The 23,340-nt window shown below is 37.5% G+C and overlaps 1 protein-coding gene across 34 annotated transcripts in view; it reads right to left on the bottom strand.

The window, feature by feature from the left end:
* Positions 1-2,102: 2,102 nt before the first annotated feature.
* The window catches only part of LOC126470085 (twitchin), a 515,873-nt gene continuing 494,635 nt past the window's right edge, over positions 2,103-23,340 (bottom strand). For all 34 annotated transcript variants that reach the window (XM_050097601.1, XM_050097605.1, XM_050097618.1 and 31 more), the window contains 5 exons: positions 21,650-21,772; positions 21,028-21,225; positions 14,045-14,158; positions 3,891-4,135; positions 2,103-3,095 (listed from right to left, as the gene is read on the bottom strand). In XM_050097601.1, coding sequence (XP_049953558.1) covers positions 3,933-4,135; positions 14,045-14,158; positions 21,028-21,225; positions 21,650-21,772 — 638 coding nt within the window. In that variant the 3' untranslated portion in view covers positions 2,103-3,095; positions 3,891-3,932. The remainder of the gene's footprint in view (positions 3,096-3,890; positions 4,136-14,044; positions 14,159-21,027; positions 21,226-21,649; positions 21,773-23,340) is intronic.

Below are 23,340 nucleotides of genomic sequence, written 5' to 3'. Positions count from 1 at the left end.
ACGTTAATATATGTTAACAATGTTAAGTGATATTTTCCGATATCTGCAACACACTGTGTACCATCAGATCACATGGAATAAATAAATAAATGGGCACTCAAGACTTCAGGAGTATGACATCACAGTGGTATACCAAAGCAGACACAAGCACAACAACTACCTTTCAAGGAACCCTTAAATGGAACACAGCAATGTGGACAAAATCTCAGTCATTGCTGCATTAAATGACATTGCTCAACAGAGGGAAGATTCAGCACTGCTGGAAACCATAGGATCCTTGAAGAAGGAGGACATGACCAAAGAGGAATTCCAATTACTAAACACAGCATTGTATAAAAAGTACTGTGATCCAAGGTTGCTCATCACACCAACTCATCTATGGCCAGCTATCGTGACATATTTCTATGATGCTTCAACATTTGGTCACCTGAGATTTATGAAGACTCTACACAGAATGAGACACAGGTATCACTGGTCAGTTCTCTACTGATCCATTGGACATTATGTGAGCTAACATAAGGAATGCCAGTGATGGAAGCACATGCCACAATTACCTCTGGGGCATCTGGTACCAGTCCCGCTGGCAACAGTGCCATTCCACTGAATTGGAGTAAACCTACAGGAGAAGTTACTGAAGTCACTTGGAAGTACAGAGCATCCCATGTGATGATCTCTGATCATTGATTGTGAAAAAGTTTTCCATTCATGACTAGTATCAGAAGTAATTTCACAGAACACCTAAATAAGGTGCCTGCTGATATGCTCTTGATTTATGCTGATGTTGAACAGGGAGATTGGGATACAATACTCCCCATTCTGACATTCACATAAAACACAGCAAAAAAAGACTCTGCAAGCTTCATACCATACTTTCTGTTCCATGTTCGTGAGACCGAAACAAAAATGGATACACTAATCCCATTTCAACTAGAAGATACACAGGATAACTATATGAAACACATCACCAGGAGTGAAGAAGCAAGACAGCTGGCTCACCTAAGGACCATGGACACTCAGGATAAAGACCGAGAGCTGTACAATGCCAAACTATGGCCAGTGAGACACAGCCCAGGAGATGTGGAATAGATTTTTACGCCTCTGCGGACAGTGGAACTATCGAAAAAGTTACTGAAGTGCTACTTTGGGTCGTATTGTGACCTTTGTCATTTGTTAGATTTACATGTGAAGTTGAGGATTATAACCCTTCATGAAGAAGACAACAGTGCAAACACATCTTCTGTATGAAGCCTTACTACAGTCTAGAGATGCATATCGATGATGGGAGGATCACGGAACTGAAGACCCAGCCAATGATCACAAAGCATCGACTGGAGTGTCTACCCCCAATCCTCCCAATCCTCATCATAGTGAAGACAATGTAACATGACCAGAATGCAAGCATCCACCAGTGCCATCATACAGAGGACCATTGACAGGATCTAGAAGCAGGGTGCTACAGTTAGCTGCAATGAGAACTTCTGAAACAGTAGGTCACTGAAATGAAATGATCGTATGTCATTGTTGGCCGGGAGGCCCCATATGGGGAAGTTCGGCTGTCATATTGCAAGTCCTTTTTAGTTGACGCCACTTCGGCGACTTGTGAGTCAATGATGATGAAGAACACGCAACACCCAATCATTACGAGGCAGAGAAAATCCCCGACTCCACCGGGAATTGAACCCGGGACCCCGTGCGTGGGAAGCAAGAATGCTACCGCAAGACCACGAGCTGTGGACAGTATGTCACTGTTTTTCCAGGAGAGGAGCAATGCCATGAGCTGAGGTGCATGCAGTGTGGTGTAGTGGTTAGCATCGATGGCTAGTGCCCTGCGAGTTGCCAGCTGAAACCTGACCACCAGCAATTATTTATTATTTCTGGAAAGTTCTTGAAATATATTCCTTTTTAATGCCAGTATATTCTGTAATATTCAAGGTTTGCTGGAATATTCTGTTTGTATACATAGCTGCACTCTCTGTGCTGTACATGGGTGTTCATAATAAACATTCTTTCAGTCTAAGTGTTGTATTTCACTGATGGCCCCTCTTTCAGATTTGGACTCGAGTATGGTTATGATATTACAATATATATTCAAATACATGATATTGTCTGTTCACATTACCGTTTATTCATACACCATACCATTGAACTATACAGAGTTGTGAGTTCTGTTGAGAATAAGTACACAAACATTACAAGATACAGAAGTCTGCGTGTTAAACTCTTGTCTTTTACATAAAATAGTTTAGTTTTTTTACAATGTTTAGAGAAAAAGGAACTCTAAAGACAGAAGAATAACACCCAGTTCCATACGAACAAAGCTACAGTTTTCATAGTTTTAAGCAATTGGAAAGTAAATCGAAGTACAAACATCACTAGTTTAAATGCCCTTCATCCATTTACATACAAATGAATTGTACAAAATAATTTAATAATACATACTTACTAAAATTCAGGTCTTAATAAAAATATTTATTTCTTAAAGCAATCAGTAAAAAAATACTTTCACATATACATATATATATGTACACACATGCATGCATGCACACACATCCAGAACCAACTTCACTCCCTTTCACACTCACAATCATACTCCGAAATGCACGTGCTGCACACACGTGTTGTCATCCACACAGACATACCTGTGTGTATCCATTTCTGATTGCATAACATTTAGGGACCAAACTTCAGTTGACTAGAGTCCATCATACATGATGACAACAGTTTTCAATTCAGACTAAAGTGACAGAGAAATTACATTAACAAATTAATGGATGTGATATGATGACTATGCTATATTTAAATAATGTCGATGATTTTATGTTGGTGATGGGTAGAAAACTGTTTCATGATGCATGATGTTCAGTCAATAATTTAATTTGTGTGTCACTTTGAGGATGCTGGCAAATAATTTTTACAATTAATATGGCACAATGTATGAATATATGGATAAAGGAACAATGTTTTATCTTAAATAAATATATGATAACTTATATGTATATATTTATTTTTGCACTTTTCATGACAGGCTGTCACTCAGCTCATCCAAGTTGGTCATTTCCAAGCTCCCTCAGGAACACAATGGCATTAAACAGAGACTGAAAAAGAAAAATCATATTTTAATGCAGATGAATGCTATTTACAAGCAAAATGTAGGTGACAATCAAAAACAAAATGCAAACCATTCAAAATAGAGATGGGTGGGGGGGGGGGGGGAAGGGGGAGGGGGGGAGGAGGAGGAGGAGGGAGAGGGAGAGGGAGGGGGGGGGGAGAGAGAGAGAGAGAGAGAGAGAGAGAGAGAGAGAGAGAGAGAGAGCAAATAAAGTAAATATGAGCATTGTTAGAAGGGCAAGAAAGGCTAATACTGGAAAGTAGAAAGGGCACTGAGAGGTCCACATGGAGACAGTTGTATGAAGGGGTATGGGTGGTAAGTTTCATTTCATGCGCTGCATTGAGGATAAGTAACGAACATTTCATAACACTTGAAACTGATGACCATTACAATGAGCAATATATAAACTAGACAAGCAGAATTTTATTTCAAATAACAAGATGCCTGCCTGCTGTTCAATGTATCTTCTGTTTGGTGAATAGCACTTGATGCTCACATTATCCTATTTTTGTGAATACACAGAACAGAATTGACTGTGAGTTTTAAACTGTTGTGGTTCCGGTGTCAAAAGCATTATGAAGCATCAGACCAGTGATTAACTTTTGTGATTACAAAAGAAATGAATTTAACACTGAAAACTATTTTTCTCCAACTCCTGCTGTGCACATTTTATGGTATTTACCATAACTGATTTTAAAACTTATAATTACCAACTATTACAAGAATACAGGCAATAATAATTTAATGTAGATCATCAATATCAAAATACTAATTGAATTACCTCAACAACAATGTACTTCGCTTACAACTACTGGTATGGTCTTCAGAGTTCACCAGGAGGGCACACATTGAGAGCAAATGCAGCTGTAGTTTCTCCTTTCTTTCCTACAGCTTTTGCTGTGTACTGTCCAACATCCAGAGATGTACATTTTACTATCTCAAACTTGAACTTCTTTTTGCCATCCATAATGAACTGGTAATTTGAACTTTGTTCATCAACAGGTTTTCCATCCTTCAACCATGTCACTGTAAAATAACATTTGATTATTAGAATCAGCTGTCAGTGCTTTAATGTTGTGGCCAGTTTTCAAACTCAGTCCTGCTCAGTTTTCAATTATATGATAAACATAGAAGATTCCAAGACATATATTTCTGTAATCTTTTGTAGTGTTTGCAGTTTGTCATTTGGTTCAGCAACCACTACAGAAGATATCTATCATCTCTCTTTTCAGCCAAAAAACTCATAGTATATTGTTTTAAAAATAATTTATTCACAGAAATTTATATAAATGGGATTGGGGTGCAGCCAATACCTTACACAGTGTATGAACTCACAATTGCTTGCAGAAAATTGGCACTGTCTGAAACATCTCACAGATAATGTTCTACTGCTCTTGCACTTTGGATGTTGTGTGAATGCTCAAAGTTCCTCATTAAAAGGTGACCTTTTTCTGACAATTTGATTTTATTAATTAACTATTCTCAACCATATTTCCAGACAATCTTACACAACAAGAAACTCTGCAATTAAACCTGAGTTTTCCCTACATTTGTGCTGGAATAGAGTTATAAGATATGGATTTATCGGTGGAAATACATACAAGAAAACGATATTTGGTCATTAAAAGTCCACAAAATAGAATAAAATGCTGCTTGAATAAGATGCTGCTTGATTGGTGTCGTGTGAGAAAAGAGGCAGGTTAATAATACTGCACATTGCCGTGACCTACCAAACTGGTAGTGGATAATTAATGAAGAATGGAAAGCAAACAAAGAGGTTCAAAATATCTTCAGCTGATTTAAGAATGCAATATTCATTTTAAGAAAATGATATGATGGTGTGGCATAGTTGGCCGGGAGGCCCCTGTCGGGGAAGTTTGGTTGCCAGGTTGCAAGTCTTATTTCAGGTAATGCCACACTGGATGACTTGCACGTCAGTATGATGAGATGATGAGAGAAACACAACACCCAGTTCATGAATGGAGAAAATCTCCAAGCCAGCTGGGAATCAAACCTGGGCCCACTGCATTGCAGGCAAACACATTACCACTTAGCTAAGCAGCCAGACTGCAATATTCATGGATATAAGTGAACTTGGACAAAGATTTCAGCATCTCACAGCCTCCATCTCAACAGTGGGAAAGAATTCCATTACAAGCAAGATTTTAGAAACAGCTGACAAAAAATTAAGCTTGGAGCACAATATTTCAGAAGTCATACCTCTCAAGGACAAAAGTGATGTGTGGTAACAGAAGTGATAACTCTCAAGGTCAGAAAAGAACCATTTAGCTGTAAGCCAGGTGGGACTGAAAACTATGAAATGGAAGCAGCCAATGATCTTGGAATCTGTGGAAATGATGGGGTGCATGAATCCAATAACAACATCAGAAATGAGGCAGCCATATGGATGAATATTCCCAGGGCAGAAAGTACTCTGAAGTCAGTGAGACAATAAGACTCCATGCACCTGCATGGCTGATTTTTTAAGGACAGACTCTCTCTGAACAAATCTGAGGTAAGTGATGTAATTACAATGCCCTTAGAAACTTTGGATGTTAATTTAAGATCTAGTAGACAAGCTGTGATAAATATCTCTACTTATACCACCACAGTGTCCAGTCAGTCACAAACAAGGTATTCGACACTGAAGTGTTGATAAATACTGAACTTAATTTTGTCAGTGTTCTACATCTCTCCGAACACTGATGAAAGCCAGAACACATTGCTTCATTTTCGATAACACGCTATACACTTGCAAACTACTTCTGTAGAAGAAATCACAAAAATGGAGGCACTGTTGTTTTAATGAAAAGTGTGTTGAAATGCAAAACTATTGACTGTTTTCAGTACTTATTGTCATGGAACAAGCAGGATAAAACAACTATTTCTCAAACAAACAGATACTTTTGATTTAAACAAACAATAATAACCCTAACAAAAATTACAAAACTACTGCTACTGCTCTAGATCAAGTATTTGCAAACACAACCTGCACTGCAAAATGCATAAAAACAAATTTTAGTGACCATGAATCCCAAGAGGTAACCCCTCTCAGGCTATTTACTACACAGACAAAACCATAAAAGAACTGTGACTGTAAGAAGGTTCAACACATAGAGTGTAAAAACATTATCAAGAAAAAGGTGGGAAGTAGTTTCTCAGATGCATGAGACCAACAAACAGTTTGGAAAGTTCTCTGGCATTTTCCACTATTATTCTGAAACAGGACTTCCTTTCAAAACACAGGTGTGAAGGAATACAATCTAAAATCAAATACATGGATAACAAGAGGCAAAAAATCTCAAGCAATACAAAAAGAGAATTGCTAAATTACAGAAGAAGCCCCAACATATACCTTCTCCTTACAGTTATATTATAAAATCATTCAGATCTGTATAAAAGTTGTATGCCACACAAAAATAATGGCTAACAGTAAGTTTATATCAAAGCTGGAAATAAATGCAAAGTAATCTGCAAACTACTAAAGCAGGATGGAAATTGAAAAAAGTAAAATATCACCCTGAATTGTGACAACAAGAGAGTTACTGACCCCCAACAGATTGCAAATCTCTTCAGGCAGAACCATGCATGCGCGCGCGCACACACACACACACACACACACACACACACACACACACACACACACACACAAAAAACTAATATTCAATAATAAGAGAAATAGCTCAAACATTGACCAGAACAAAGCAAAATTCTTGCCCCACATAATCTATTTCTATGAAAAAACCCTAAATGAAACTATTCACATTGCAAAAAACCTTCAACAAAAATTTCCTCAGGAATTGATGGTATTCCAGATTTCCTCATAAAGGAATGTATTATAAATACTGGAACATGCCTTGCTGATGTAATCAACTTATCATTTTTGACAGGAACTTTTCCTGATTATCTTAAAATTGCCAAAGTGATCCCTATTCATAAAAAAGTGACAAAGCAAGTTTGGAAAACTACAGACCAGTCTCTTTATTATCAAGTATAGAGAATCATGTATAGACAAGAACTAACTCCTCATTTATGCCCAGCATGGCTCCCAGTAAAGTAAATTTACAGCTAGTCCAATCTATATTTTTCTTGAACCTAAGCAAAGCTTTTGACATCTTGAATAACAAAATTCTGTGGGAAAAGCTCCAAACTACAGCATTAGAGGTGCTGCATTAAAATGGTTCTCCTCATACTTAACGAATCAGAAACAGAAAGTAGTAATAACACATGATCCACATGATAACACTAGAACATATTTTTTTCAGATGCAGGAAAAATAAAAAGTGGAGTCCCTCAACAATCCATTCTTGGACCTTCCAGTTTCATTTTGCACATGGATGACCCAACCCAGATCTAAGCATTGATTCACAAATAAATACATTCTTTTCAGATGAAGACCAGCTAAATGACTGGTTCTATACCCAAACCAACTTTTATAAACTTCTGTTTAAAGGGAAAAGTCTCCGTGATAAACAACTCCAGTGCAATTACACCCTCAGTGGAAACAAAATTTTTAGACATATGGCTTCGACGTGATTTTAAATGACAGATACACGTAACAAAAGCGAATGCAGCACTGAAGAAAGTATGCTACAGCCTACATTTACTTGCCCACAAAGCAGACTTTCACACTGTTCGAATTGCACACTTTGCCCAGTTCTACAGCATTCTTCAAAAGTCTTTGATCCTCTTACTTCCCTGCTTTATTATTCTAGAAACATGTAAATATGTAAGAAAGAATTTAAAAGAGATAATTAAAAACTTTAATATACATGAACGTAATACCAGGCAACTATGATAAACTCCATGTCCATTCGGTAAGGACATCAGCCTTTAAAACCTCCATTACAAATAGTGCTATACAAATGTAAGAGAATTTTTCACATGAAATAAAAGTTATTTACTCATTTTCACTGTTTTATAAATCCCTAAGGGAATTCGTATTATATCATGGCTTCTACTCAGTCACAGAATTTTTAGACCATGTGAAGTATGTCTGACTTGAATCAAGAATGTTCAAAAACTGCTGCTGCTCCTAGAGCAAGACCGAATAGAATTAGTTTATTGTACTATTATTACAGTACATTTTGGTGTTATATGTAACGCACGTGCACAGGTATGTGTGTGTGTGTGTGTGTGTGTGTGTGTGTGTGTGTGTGTGTGTGTGTGTGTGTGTGCGCGCGCGCGTGTGTGTGTGGACACGGAATGCATGTGCACACTGTGTGTGCTTGTGCGCAAATGACATCCCACAATCTGTAGAGATTTTCTAGATGAATGAAGGATTTATATTGATTAAAGTAATAACTGCAAACTGAATCTAAAACTGAATTACCATTTCAGTTAATAATTGGCCTTGAAAAGCCAATAACAACCATCTCTGCCTCAAGAAATCCAGGGTGAGATTGATTTTGTAACAATGTCATATAGTAGAATTTGGAACTTACATACACATGTTCAACTTGGAGAATATTGTTTTGATTAATATTTGAAAAATCTATGTTGAAAACAATTTATCACAAATATAAGGTAAGACTGCACCCTTACAAGGAATACACAGTGGCCACAAAGCCTGTATAAATTTGTTGATACATGTAGTAGGCGGAATGGCATGTCTGAATTGTAAGGAAAAATACCACTGCCAACCTCAGCAACCTTTGTATCATGAAGGAAATCCCCAATTCTATTAACCCAATATTTGGCCAAAATAATGGTTATTTAACAACATGCAGCATGCTTTCAGAATATACATTTAGAAGACAATGAAGACATTGAATTCCGTAACATATGTTATTTACATAACATGAGAATGGTGCATAATGTGAAACATGTGCCTTTCTCTAATGAAGTATTTTTGATTGTATGAAATCTCCTCATTTTTCTTAAAGATAAACTGATAAGTAAAAAGCTATGTGTGCATTAGTTTTGTAATGATTTCCATTCATCAACCTCACAGAAGAGTCACATAATAAACGTGTGCATTAGTTTTGTAATGATTTCCATTCATCAACCTCACAGAAGAGTCACATAATAATGCTTTTATTTTACTTGAAATATTAATGAACTACACAGAGGAATCCACTTTATAGCAGTACACTTTCTTTGATTTTAATGCAGATGGTCAAAGCTGCTTAGTGTTAGTATTAGGAACTTTACTGCAAGAATTTGAAGTACAATATGATTTTGTGGTTATATGACTTTTCTTTTCAAAGTCAGTAGTCATCAGTAGTCTTTTGTGGGTGTGTTGTTGGCAAATATGCAGCAAAGAAATGTCAAGTGCCATTTTAGTGTTGGCAATTAGGTTTTTTACCAGAGTGTTCCTGAATTGAGATTCCACACTAAATTTAATAACTTTGCTTAGTACTTTACCCTCAGCCTGAGAAAATAAGATGTTAGTCAGGTTTTCTACACAATGCAGTTATGCTGCTAAGTTCACTAATATGCAGCTACTTTGATTTTTGGCCACTGACCACACTTTGTGTGTTTTCACTTCAACAGTTACACTAATGCACCTTAATGTGTTATGTACACTGGCACAATGACAAAACCCGCATAAGGGTTATTTTTTTCCTGTTTGATATGTGGACTTCAATCCTAAGATAGTTGATTCTGTACCTGATACAGTTGTTCAGAGCTCTTAGGAGGGATACCATCATATGTTGCTTCCTCCACATTGATGTATGGAATATAAAATGCTGTTGTTGTTGTTGTGGTCTTCTGTCCAGAGACTGGTTTGATGCAGCTCTCCATGCTACTCTATCCTGTGCAAGGTTCTTCATCTCCCAGTACCTACTGCAACCTACATCCTTCTGAATCTGTTTAGTGTATTCATCTCTTGGTCTCCTTCTACAATTTTTACCCTCCACGCTGCCCTCCAATACTAAATTGGTGATCCCTTGATGCCTCAGAATATGCCCTACCAACTGATCCCTTCGTCTAGTCAAGTTGTGCCACAAATTTCTCTTCTCTCCAATTCTATTCAATACCTCCTCATTAGTTACGTGATCTACCCATCTAATCTTCGGCATTGTTCTGTAGCTTCTATTCTCTTCTCTACCAAACTATTTATTGTCCATGTTTCACTTCCATACACGGCTACACTCCATACAAATACTTTCTGAAACGACTTCCTGGCACTTAAATCTATGCTTGATGTTAATAAATTTCTCTTCTTCAGAAACGCTTTCCTTGCCAGTGCCAGTCTACATTTTATATCCTCTCTATTTCAACCATCGTCAGTTATTTTGCTCCCCAAATAGCAAAACTTGTTTACTACTTTAAGCATCTCATTTCCTAATCTAATTCCTGCAGCATCACCTGATTTAATTCGACTACATTCCATTATCCTCGTTTTGTTTTTGTTGATGTTCATCTTATATCTTCCTTTCAAGACACTGTCCATTCTGTTCAGCTGATCTTCCAGGTCCTTTGCTGTCTCTGACAGAATTACAATGTCATCAGTGAACCTCAAAGTTTTTATTTTGTCTCCATGGATTTTAATTCCAACTCTGAATTTTTCTTTTGTTTCCTTTACTGCTTGCTCAATATACAGACTGAATAACAATGGGGAGAGGCTACAACCCTGTCTCACTCCCTTCTCAACCACTGCTTCCCTTTCATGTCCCTCGACTCTTATAACTGCCATCTGGTTTCTGTACAAATTGTAAATAGCCTTTTGCTCCCTGTATTTTACCCCTGCCACCTTCAGAATTTGAAGGAGAATGTTCCAGTCAACGTTGTCAAAAGCTTTCTCTAAGTCTACAAATTCTAGAAATGTAGGTTTGCCTTTCCTTAATCTATTTCCTAAGATAAGTCGTAGGGTCAGTATTGCCTCATGTGTTCCAACATTTCTACGAAATCCAAACTGATCTTCCCCACGGTCGGCTTCTACCGGTTTTTCCATTCGTCTGTAAAGAATTCGTGTTAGTATTTTGCAGCCGTGGCTTATTAAACTGATAATTCGATAATTTTCACATCTGTCAACACCTCCGGCCATGGTGGCCAAGCGGTTAAAGGCGCTACAGTCTGGAACCGCACGGCCACTACGGTCGCAGGTTCGAATCCTGCCTCGGGCATGGATGTGTGTGATGTCCTTAGGTTAGTTAGGTTTAAGGTTTCAAGGGGACTGATGACCTTAGAAATTAAGTCTCATAGTGCTCAGAGCTATTTTTGTCAACACCTGCTTTCTTTGGGATTGGAATTATTATATTCTTCTTGAAGTCTGAGGGTATTTCACCTGTCTCATACATCTTGCTCACCAGATGGTAGAGTTTTGTTAGGCCTGGCTCTCCCAAGGCTGTCAGTAGTTCTAATGGAATGTTGTCTATTCCCGGGGCCTTGTTTCGACTTAGGTCTTTCAGTGCTCTGTCAAACTCTTCATGCAATATCATATCTCCTATTTCATCTTCATCTACATTCTCTTCCATTTCTTTAATATTGTCCTCAAGAACATCACCCTTGTATAGACCCTCTATATACTCCTTCCACCTTTCTGCTTTCCCTTCTTTGCTTAGAACTGGGTTTCCATCTGAGCTCTTGATATTCATGCAAGTGGTTCTCTTTTCTCCAAAGGTCTCTTTAATTTTCCTGTAGGCAGTATCTATCATACCCCTAATGATATGTGTGTCTACATCCTTACATTTGTCCTCTAGCCATCCCTGCTTAGCCATTTTGCATTTCCTGTCGATCTCATTTTTGAGACATTTGTATTCCTTTTTGTCTGCTTCATTTACTGCATTTTTATATTTTCTCCTTTCATCAATTAAATTCAATATCTCTTCTGTTACCCAAGGATTTCTATTAGCCCTCTCCTTTTTACCTACTTGATCCTCTGCTACCTTCACTATTCCATCTCTCAAAGCTACCCATTCTTCTTCTACTGTATTTCTTTCCCCCATTCTTGTCAATCGTTCCCTAATGCTCTCCCTGAAGCTCTCTACAACCTCTGGTTCTTGCAGTTTATCCAGGTTCCATCTCCGTAAATTCCCACCTTTTTGCAGTTTCTTCAGTTTTAATCCACAGTTCATAACCAATAGATTGTGATCAGAGTCCACATCTGCCCCTTGAAATGTCTTACAATTTAAAACCTGGCTCCTGAATCTCTGTCTTACCATTATATAATCTACCTGATACCTTCTAGTATCTCCAGGCTTCTTCCATATATACAACCTTCTTTCATGATTCTTGAGCCAAGTGTTAGCTATGATTAAGTTATGCTCTGTGCAAAATTCTAGCAGGTGGCTTCCTCTTTCATTTTTTCCCCCCAGTCCATATTCACCTACTACATTTCCTTCTCTCCCTTTTCCTACTATCAAATTCCAGTCACCCATGACTATTAAATTTTCATCTCCCTTCACTATCTGAATAATTTCTTTTATCTCATCATACATTTCTTCAATCTCTTCGTCATATGCAGAGCTAGTTGGCATATAAACTTGTACTACTGTGGTAGGCGTGGGCTTCGTATCTATCTTGGCCACAATAATGCATTCACTATGCTGTTTGTAGTAGCTTACCCACATTCCTATTTTCCTATTCATTATTAAACCTACTCCAGCATTACCCCTATTTGATTTTGTATTTATAACCCTGTATTCACCTGACCAGAAGTCTTGTTCCTCCTGCCACCGAACCTCACTAATTCCCACTATATCTAACTTTAACCTATCCATTTACCTTTTTAAATTTTCTAACCTACCTGCCCAATTAAGGGATCTGACATTCCACAGTCCGATCTGTAGAACGCCAGTTTTCTTTCTCCTGATAACAATGTCCTCCTGAGTAGTCCCCACCCGGAGATCCAAATGGGGGACTATTTTACCTCCGGAATATTTTACCCAAGAGGACGCCATCATTATTTAACCATACAGTAAAGCTGCATGCCCTCGGGAAAAATTACGCCTGTAGTTCCCCTCGCTTTCAGCTGTTCGCAGTACCAGCACAGCAAGGCTGTTTTGGTTAGTGTTACAAGGCCAGATCAGTCGATCATCCAGACTGTTGCCCCTGCAGCTACTGAAAAGGCTGCTGCCCCTCTTCAGGAACCACACGTTTGTCTGGCCTCTCAACAGATACTCCTCCGTTGCAGTTGCACCTACGGTACAGCTATCTGCATCGCTGAGGCACGCAAGCCTACCCACCAACGGCCAGGTCCATGGTTGATGGGGGGTATAAAATGCTACAAGCATAATAACTTTTATTGTGATGTAGCTTGATAATGCCGAAGGGGGTTAAATCAGCTATTTAATAAATGATGAAATAAAGTGTTTATTTTAATATAAAATTAACCCATGCAAAAAATTACTTTGTTAAAGAAATTCAGTAATCAACAGTGTGTTTACCAGAGCAGGCACAATATCAGAGACAGTTTCAAGCAATGTTACTCAACAAATCACCCGAGTTACCTTTTCCATATTTACTACACTTACTGAATTCTCTTTGCTCTGAGTACAGTCATTACACTGAAACATTTTACCTCACACTAGGGAGAAGCTGGTTGTAAATAAGTGCTAGCAAAAATTTATTATTAAGAATTCACAATAAATTATGGAATATACAGACAGCTGTGACTATGGATTCTAAATTTATAGAGTGTAACAAGTGTATAAAATTGGTGAAGTGTGCATGTGAAGGAATGAATGCAACAACTCTTGATCTCCATCAAATATGGATCTGTAATTTTTTAATGTCATTTCATCTGATGTACAGATGGGAAGCTGAACACAATGGGATGAAGGAAAGTGATCAAGTATGGTTTAAATTAAAGGAACATGCATCAACAAACACTAATCCACGTGTCACATGTGCCACTGAAAGGACTCCAGTCTACAAAATCAAAAAATATACTTCAAAAATAATTATATGAAGGGGCAATTATGACAATTAGAATGTGGTATAACTTAGTCTAAAACAAAAATCACTGTGTAAAATGATGAAGTTTACCTTTGACTGGAACTTTCTCTGTCTCACACTCAAACCTCACACTTTCACCTTCTTGCACTGTGGCAGACTGTGGGAATGTTTTGAAAACTGGACTCTTTGGCTCCTCATTAGGAACTGAAACACATAAAATATAACATTGTAAGGGTCACTGTGGCATATTTTTATAATCTGTAAGATTTTGTCTGATCTTGAGAGTGTTCCCTAACAGCAGAATACAACACAGTCTTTTTTTGCATATTTGTGCAACTTAAATTTGTAGCATATTGTAGTTATGAACCTTCCTGCAAGATTAAAATAATCTGTTGACCTGGATCTTTGCCTTTCATGGGCAAATCTTTTCCAATTGACATGCCTGAGGGATTAACTTAAAGTTTCAGATACCAATAACCATCTCCTTATTTTCCAAATTCCATTGTTACACCACACAACAATAAATATAATGGTAATTATTAGGTCAACTGTTTTAACTAGCACAACATAAACCTTTACTGCATATTTAGCCCTAATTTCATGCTGCAATTCATTTTGTGACAGAATAAAGGTAGAATATAAAAAAAAAAGTGAAAACAACATCAAAACTGAACTCCAGTCAATAAATGCAGTGTGACAATCCTTATCCATTACATCACAATTATTTTTATCAGAAGTGCCATATTTTGTGTGTGTATTGTACTAGATATAGTGTGGAAACAGTAAGAATCATTTAAACAAATATATTGTAAAACGTAAAAGTTTTCTGTTGGTTTTGACACTCAGAATAAGCTAGTTGACTACTAATTCATACATTTCCTCATTTACTCATTGAAATTGTGAACATTTTCTCTGGAGATTTTATATGACTGACAGATCACAGAGCATAGTGTTAGAGCTCAACACGCTTACACATAAGAGAGCAATTGATATCTCATTTATGCAGCAGATAAGCTGATTGTAAATGATACCTACTAATCTACTGAACCTGTGGACTTGCACAAACATTATGTAAGATACAAATTAAGCCAGTTGTATCTAGACAACAATAAAAGGGAATTAATGGACAGAAAACATATGTATTATATTTTATAATTTATCACTTTCTCTGGGAGTCATGTTCTACTTACAGTGCAGACTCCAAGTTCCCAAGACCACCTGAAGTATATTAGAATTTTGATTGCACATTGATGCAGTCAAATGTACTGCGGTCCATTCTATAATTTTCAGAATTGTAGACAACTTACAGTCTATTGGATGGATTTAATATTTAATGCTCCATCAACAGGTTATTAAAGAAACAAAATGAACTGAGTTTTCGAGGGAGGGATAGGATGTAGCTTTGACGGAGAAAGAACCAGAAGTTTTTCTGGAATGATTTAAGATTAGGGCTTACTGTGGAGGGACTGATGAGGGACTGGGATTTGATCCTGGCTCCTCCAGAATATGAGTAAACTGTCTTACCATTTTGGAGTATCTCTCTTAATTTGTCAACTTAGTACCCAGTCCTACTAGGGATTTTTCCTTAGTGGGTCGAATGGCACATGGTGGACTCAGCCTTGTGAAGCCAACTGAGGAGCAACTCAACTGATTAGCAGATGTTCCAGGGTCAAGAAACCCAACAACAAAAGGTGCTGACCACATGGCCCTCGATACCACATACGATGATGTCACTGGCAGATCATGATATGATGGTAAGTTGGGCCTGTTTAGGGCCAGAATGCCAAATTTAGCCTTTTATTATTTTCCACATACATATTAGTATTCAATGATATATACAGTCATCATTCTCAAAGTACTGTCAGCTGAAATTTATATTAGACTTTTTCCTACGTGGTTTTATGGATTTATTTATTTATCAGTCCTTAGACCACTTTATATGATATGATATCAGACATAATAGTTTAAAAACAAGCAAGAAACAGCAGAGTTTTGTGTTTGTGGACTGGTTAGACTTCTAGAGTTATACAAATGCAGAGAGAAGTATTGACACTACTCACAAAATCAGTAAGCACATATATATCATTTGCATCCACATACACAGTTTGTGTTCATGGAGATTTATTCTTTGTATTGTACATAATTATTCCACATACTTTATAGTACTATTTCATGTTTGTCTACTAACAATGGCAATATTTAAATACACACAAAAAGAAAAACACACATAAGAAGTGTGCTAATATAACTGTATGAGGTAAATTTGCACTCTGTCACCAAGTTTTCACTTTAGTCACACACTGATATACTGTGGGGACACATCTTAGTCAAGTAACGTTTTAGTTTTTGTTTAAATGCTGACAATACTTTTACATATACTTTTCTATATATCACATGGGAGTTTATTGTAACGAATACAGTCTGCTCCTGCAGGGTTCTTATCCATTAGTTTCAGTCTTTTACTTGACATATGGAAGCATTCCTGTTTCTAATCATATGCATGTTGGTCTTTATTGAAGGCTATGGTCCAATGTTCCTTTAAGTACAAAATCAGTTTACATATGCACTGTCTGACAAAAAGAAGTGAAGCACCATGAAGATATTGTCAGATGTTAAAATAATTTAGTACATGTACTCATACACACCATCAATAGGTATGTAAATGATTGAAGTTGCAATGCTATGTGACATGTCCATTGGCCACCAGAGTGCATTAGTGAAGTTCAGATTTACTGCAGTTACTAGGACCGATAAGGTATATAAGAGGCACGAGCAGCATCAGACGCTGAGTGATCACTATCAAGGACATAGATATGCCACATACTCAAGTGAGAGACCATTATCATCACTTGACGGGCCTCACTGTAGGTCTCCATTTGGATGGCTTGTTAAATCATGCAATATCTATATCTACATCTACATCCATACTCCACAAGCCACCTGATGGTGTGTGGTGGAGGGTACTTTGAGTACCTCTATCAGTTCTCCCTTCTATACCAGTCTTGTATTGTTCATGGAAAGAAAGAGTGTCGGTATGCCTCTGTGTGGGCTCTAATCTCTCTGATTTTATCCTCATGGTTTCTTTGTGAGATATATGTAGGAGGGAGCAATATACTGCTTGACTCCTCGGTGAAGGTATGTTCTCAAAACTTCAAAAAAAGCCTATACTGAGCTACTGAGCATCTCTCCTGGAGAGTCTTCCACTGGAGTTTATCTATCATCTCTGTAACGCTTTCGCGATTACTAAATGATCCTGTAATGAAGTGCACTGCTCTCCATTGGATCTTCTCTATCAACCCTATCTGGTACTGATCCCACACTGGTGAGCAATATTCAAGCAGTGGGCAAACAAGTGTACTGTAACTTACTTCCTTTGTTTTCGGATTGCATTTTCTTAGGATTCTTCCAATGAATCTCAGTCTGGCATCTGCTTTATCGATGATCAACTTTATATGATCATTCCATTTTAAATCACTCCTAATGCCTACTCCCAGATAATTTATGGACTTAACTGCTTCCAGTTGTTGACCTGCTATATTGTAGCTAAATGATAAAGGATCTTTCTTTTTATGTATTCGCAGCACATTACACTTGTCTACATTGAGATTCAATTGCCATTCCCTGCACCATGCGTCAATTCGTTGCAGATCCTCCTGCATTTCAGTACAATTTTCCATTGTTACAACCTCTCGATATACTACAGCATCATCCGCAAAAAGCCTCAGTGAACTTCCAATGTTATCCAAAAGGTCATTTATGTATATTGTGAACAGAAATGGTCCTACGACACTCCCCTGCGGCACACCTGCAATCATTCTTACTTCGGAAGACTTCTCTCTATTGAGAATGACATGCTGCGTTCTGTTATCTAGGATATGCAGATTTCTTAAGCATTTGAATGCGACTGTTGCCAGATATTGGATGCATGGGGACGTGAGGTCAAGCATACTCATCATCAAGGTTCAGGTTGACCACATCTGACCACCACAACTGAGGATTGCCATATTGTGCACCAGGCACATCGAACCTCTTCACATCTGCACCTGCCACCCAATAACAAGAAATGGACTCTCTGCAACACTGATAAGAGATTAGCAGCATCTGGACTAAGGAATTAAGGTTTCAAGTGTGGGCTGCCACTAACACAACACAACCAACTCTGTTTGCAGTAGTTCTGTGACCAGGAAGCATAGACTGCTGATACATGGTTTTGCACTGTGTTCAGCGATGACTATCATTGGCAGGTGTGGGGGTAACCTGGGTAGAGGTCCCATTCTTTCAATGTTTTGGATAGGCACTTTGGTGTTACTCCTGCTGTCATGATGTTTGGGGGCCACTGGGTATGACTTAAAATCATGGTTAGTAGTAATTGATGGAACTGTGACAGCACAATCAATGGTATGGCAGGGACGGCCTGCATCCTCATGAGTTACCTTTTATATGACAATATTGTGATACCATTTTTCAGTAGGACAACACTCATCCACACATCATGAATCTTAATGTACTGTTTGTGCATTGTTGAGGAACTCCCATGACGAACAAGATTGCCAGACCTGTCCCCCAATAGAACACATGTAGAAAGACCAGCTCAGGCAGTATCCAGGATATCGAGGAGCAGTTATAACAGTTGTGGGTCATCTTGCCCCTGGAAAGGATACAATCTCACGGGATAGATAAGGATGGTTCGTTTATTAAGGATGATAATATACAGTCACATCACCTTGTACTTTAATATAATTAGTTAACACACCATTAATCTTAACCCAAATATTAATTATCTCATTAGCATTAACACGTCTTCTGTTTCTAGTATACAATGCAAATGGCTTATCAGTCAGTACAACAGCTGTACCATAATTCCTATCACCCTTAACTCCAATAGAGAAGGTACGATAGGCAACAATGTCTCTGTCATAGTAGGACTCCAATCCTAATAATGGCTTATCACTCCCTCGTACTATAGCAATTGTTAACCATGAATTGCCTGTAACAACCTCTGTTGTAGTACAAGAAAAATTAATCTTAGTTCCAACAAAAGTTATTGGGCCAGTAAGTAGCTCTTCTTGTGCTACATTATTTGGTGTTAAAGTGAATGGTTCGACCGTCTTGTAGACAGGCATTCTTGATCTTCTTGTGTATCTCCTCCTCCTGTACGGCATGGCTGTGTGCTTCGTGCGGCTGCCTCGAGTAGAATGAGCGTGCAGCTGCCTGTATACTGGATGTACTCACTGATAAGAACTGGGCGCGGCAGGAAGTAGCATGCTGATAAACCGCAATGGCGGCGCCGGAAGTTGAGCAATTCTGCGGATCGCGCTTAGTTAAAACTTAGCGCGATCCGCCTGGCGCCTCGTGCAGCGGCTAAGTCCCGTTCAAGGTCACCTGCCTAGATGGCGGCGCACACAGCCAAATAAATGCATACTCCAGGCCAGGGGGGGTCCAACATAATACTGATAAGTGGGCTCATACAGCCAAATTCTTTGTAAATTTGACTTGATTTTGTTATCTCTGAAATAACATCATATACCCTCTCAACCCATGATGTTTCATTTCCTTTTCCCCTCACCTTCTGGTTCTTCAGTTTTTTGTCAGGCAGTGTGTATATAGGTGGAACTGTTAAGATTTCAAGGTCTCTCAGTTTTTTTTCTGCAAGATTATTGTGGCTGTAATTTTACAATATGCCTTACAGCATTCTTCTGGAGCAACCAGTCTTTCTATAAGAGTCTTGGCAGCACAACCCAAAAACAGTCTGCAGTATGACAAGAATGTATATATGAGATCATAGAACATCTTTAGTAATGTGTCTCCATTTACTGTCCTAGACATCTTCCTCATTAGGAAGACATTTGAACTAATTTTTGGATATAATTATTTATGTGGTTTTCCCAAAACAAGTATTTGCCTACTACCACACTGAAGAACTAGTAATGCCTTGTCTCTTATAGGCCTGCCTTCCCAACTTTAAGGCTGAATTTTGGTGTGCACATTTCTGCTGGCATGACTATCATTGTACGTTGTTATTTTTTTTTCAGTTATGAACAGATTTTTACTGCTGAACTACTGAGTTGCACTTTCTACAACACTGTTTTTAACAAAGTACTATATAATGTCAGCTACTTTTCCTCTCATATTGTAATGAGGAAGTTTGAAGTTTCTGCAACAGCGTATCATGACATACATAATCAAAAGTTTTGGATAGATCTTGGAACAAACCACAAACTTTCTTTTGGCCATTTAATGCTGTCACTATGTGCCTCATGAAATTTGCAATTGTTGAGTTGGTTGATCTACATGTATGAAATGTTGGGCATTGCTTAGGATGTTAATCCTTTCGATGAAGTGTATCAATTTGTTTTTAGTACCCTCTCCATTACTTTTGACAACACTGAAGTTATAGTGATGGGTCTGTGATTTGCTGGGTTATACTAATTGCCTCCTTTTAAGTATTATGTTTCCATTCTTCATGCTACTTCTTTTCTATCTGCATTTATGTAAGTCCACACAGCCTTTGCTATATAATGTGAACTTTCAACTCCTTTCTTGAAGTACAGTATTAGATTTCTCTTAATAATCTGTGGTAAGCTCTCTTTTCGTTCCTGAAGACTTCATTATTAGCTGAGTTTTTATTTTTTAAATTTGTTTTGGTACTACTCACACAAAAATTGCAGTTCCTCTCTTGGTCATTTAATGTTTGCTATGATCCACTTCTTACCCAGCTTTCTAAGTATATTTTTGCTGTTCTTAGAGCATGCAGTATTTATGTAATAGCATAAAGTTGAACATCTGTCAGTGGATATTGCTACATAACATTACTCCATTCTTGTGATTTAAGCATAACATTTAACCTTTTTAGAGTAGTCTCTTCCAACTGCCTTACTTCTGTGAATGTGACTTCTTTGGGTTCTCAGTTATTCATTATAATGGTCTGAAATTGCAGGTGATATGGCACAACAATTATTTGTGCAAATTAAGATAATGATAAATGATTATTCTTTGATTTATAATTATCATACAATATCAGAGAGGTAGTTTTTAAATATATGCTGTATTTATTAAAGTACTCATGCACTTACCTAGTACAACAAGTGTACAACTGCTGAATGATTCACCAGCATCATTGAATGCCTCACATGTGTAAGTGCCGGAATCTTCTGGGAATATTTCAGCAATATTAAGTTTGTATATATTTGCTTCATTTGTGTATTCAAAATCTTTACTTGGCTTAATTTCTTTATTATTGTGGAGCCAAATTACATCAAACTTTTTTGCACCTGTAACAACCGAACATGAATTACCAATTTGCTACTAATGTTCTGATAAATAACTCAGATGAAATCAGTACTGAAGTTACTATCAACTCCTCTATGTAGGGTCTCTTTCTCTATCATCTTAAGTATGAAATACAGAATGAGTGTTTAGTTACAAGGAAACAAGAGAACGCTTGCTTTTGTACTGAAACATTCTTAGCACAAATAACTCTTCAATCACTAGAGTCATTCAATGAAATTGTTACCTAACAAAACATGTAGTCAGCACTTTTATTTTATAGTATATATCTCTTTGCAAGGAATTAACTGAGATTGCCTGTGAAACTGAAGTGGGTTAGAGATGTATCAGAAGTACTTTCCACATAATATGTGTTTTTGAGTGCTGTCTGAGTGTGGGTAATATGTTAAACTGTACACAAATACTTACCAATAATCCTGCAGGACAATGTAACTGGCTCTCCATCTTTGACATATGCAGATTCTAAGTGACTCACAATCTTTGGAGCAGAGTCACCACCTTTGCTCTTGGCTCCAGCAGCTGACTCCATTGCTGAAATCATAAAGCAACACCAATTAGCTTCACAATGTACATACGAAACAATGTACTGCAGATATGTTCTGCATGAAAGCATAAAATCTCACAATATGAGATTAATAAATAATTATTTACTACACACAAATATACAAGTGTGTGCGTGTGTGTGTGTGTGTGTGTGTGTGTGTGATGTTTGTTGTGAATGATGAGACACAATCTAAAATAATAGTAGTATTCATAAACATAGCACTTGGGGCAAAAATACCCTTCACTATCCACAAATTAACCTTCTTCTTACACACGAAGTAGCAAAGTAGACAGCACAAAAATATTTGACCACCTTCCTTGTAAATAAAAGGTACTGGCAGATACTGCAAGTTTTAAAACAAACTGAAATCATTTCTGCTTCATAACTTCTTCTACTCCATAGATGATCTTCTGAATAGATAGTATCTGTATGTGTGTGGGTTATAGGTATCAGATTTTGTATATTAAGATAGAAAATACAGTTGTGTAGATGGTCAGCATTAAGTTATGTTTCCACAAATAAAATGTATTTTTATTTGTACACCTCCTGACACATTCCACTTTATAGTGAATTTTATAGTGTATTGACGCTAATATGATCCATGGATCATGCAAAAAGGTAAACAACTCTGTTATTTTTGACACCTTTCCAAATCACAACATACATATATTACAGAAGTAAGCTGGAGTGTCATTTAATGTCTTACAGAGGCATTAGCTGACAAACTGTTACCTTTTAAGCCTCACATTAATTAGTACTAATTTCTGAAGTTGACTGATAACTGAGCTACCATGTGACTTCATTTCTGTAACAAGAGACAAAGTGCTAACAAGCTGTGGAAGAAATGTAGTATTCTATGCTATGAAGGCTCATACATTACAAGCAAGAAGTTATGGGAAGATATGTTTTTTGAATGAGGGCCCAGTGGCATAACATTCCTCTCTATAACATCGTCAGATGAGAAAGTGCAGCAATTACTTTGAGTTTCTTTCCATTAATTTGAACAAGTGTGTTACTGAAACACTGGAATTGTTCAAAATCAACTACCTTCAACTATTTTTCTGGTAGAATACCTTACTGAAGATCCTCAAGATATCATGAGTAAGAGTAAGAAACAACAGCTCATTGACTCAATGCATATTTAACACACTCCCTGTGGCAGTCTGATCTGTGTTTGGTCAATGCCTGAAGAACATTACCCACAAACAGGGAAGTACACAGAAGATGCTGTTAACAATATGAGAGTGTTTTTCATGATCAGAGTGTCATCCCCATAATTGAGCTTAAGAAACGTGGAAGGATATGAACATATTTTACAGCATTGTGTTCCGCAAGCAGTAGAGGAATATTCCAGAGATGATAATTGTTTGTATCATCATAAAAATGCACCTGTCATAAAGCAGCATCTGCAAAACAATGGTTTTTGGACAATAACATTTCTGAAATGGACTGACCTGCTCAGATGCCCAACCTGACATTTATTTACTGCATTTGGTGAGCAAAACCTTGTGTTTCTTCTAACTTTGTATCAAATTTTACTCAAACATCTAAGAGA

Source organism: Schistocerca serialis, chromosome 3 (genome assembly GCF_023864345.2).
Source record: "Schistocerca serialis cubense isolate TAMUIC-IGC-003099 chromosome 3, iqSchSeri2.2, whole genome shotgun sequence".
Lineage (NCBI taxonomy): Eukaryota > Metazoa > Arthropoda > Insecta > Orthoptera > Acrididae > Schistocerca > Schistocerca serialis.
Note: the sequence above shows the minus strand (reverse complement) of the source record. Positions and strands in the feature narration are given on the sequence as shown.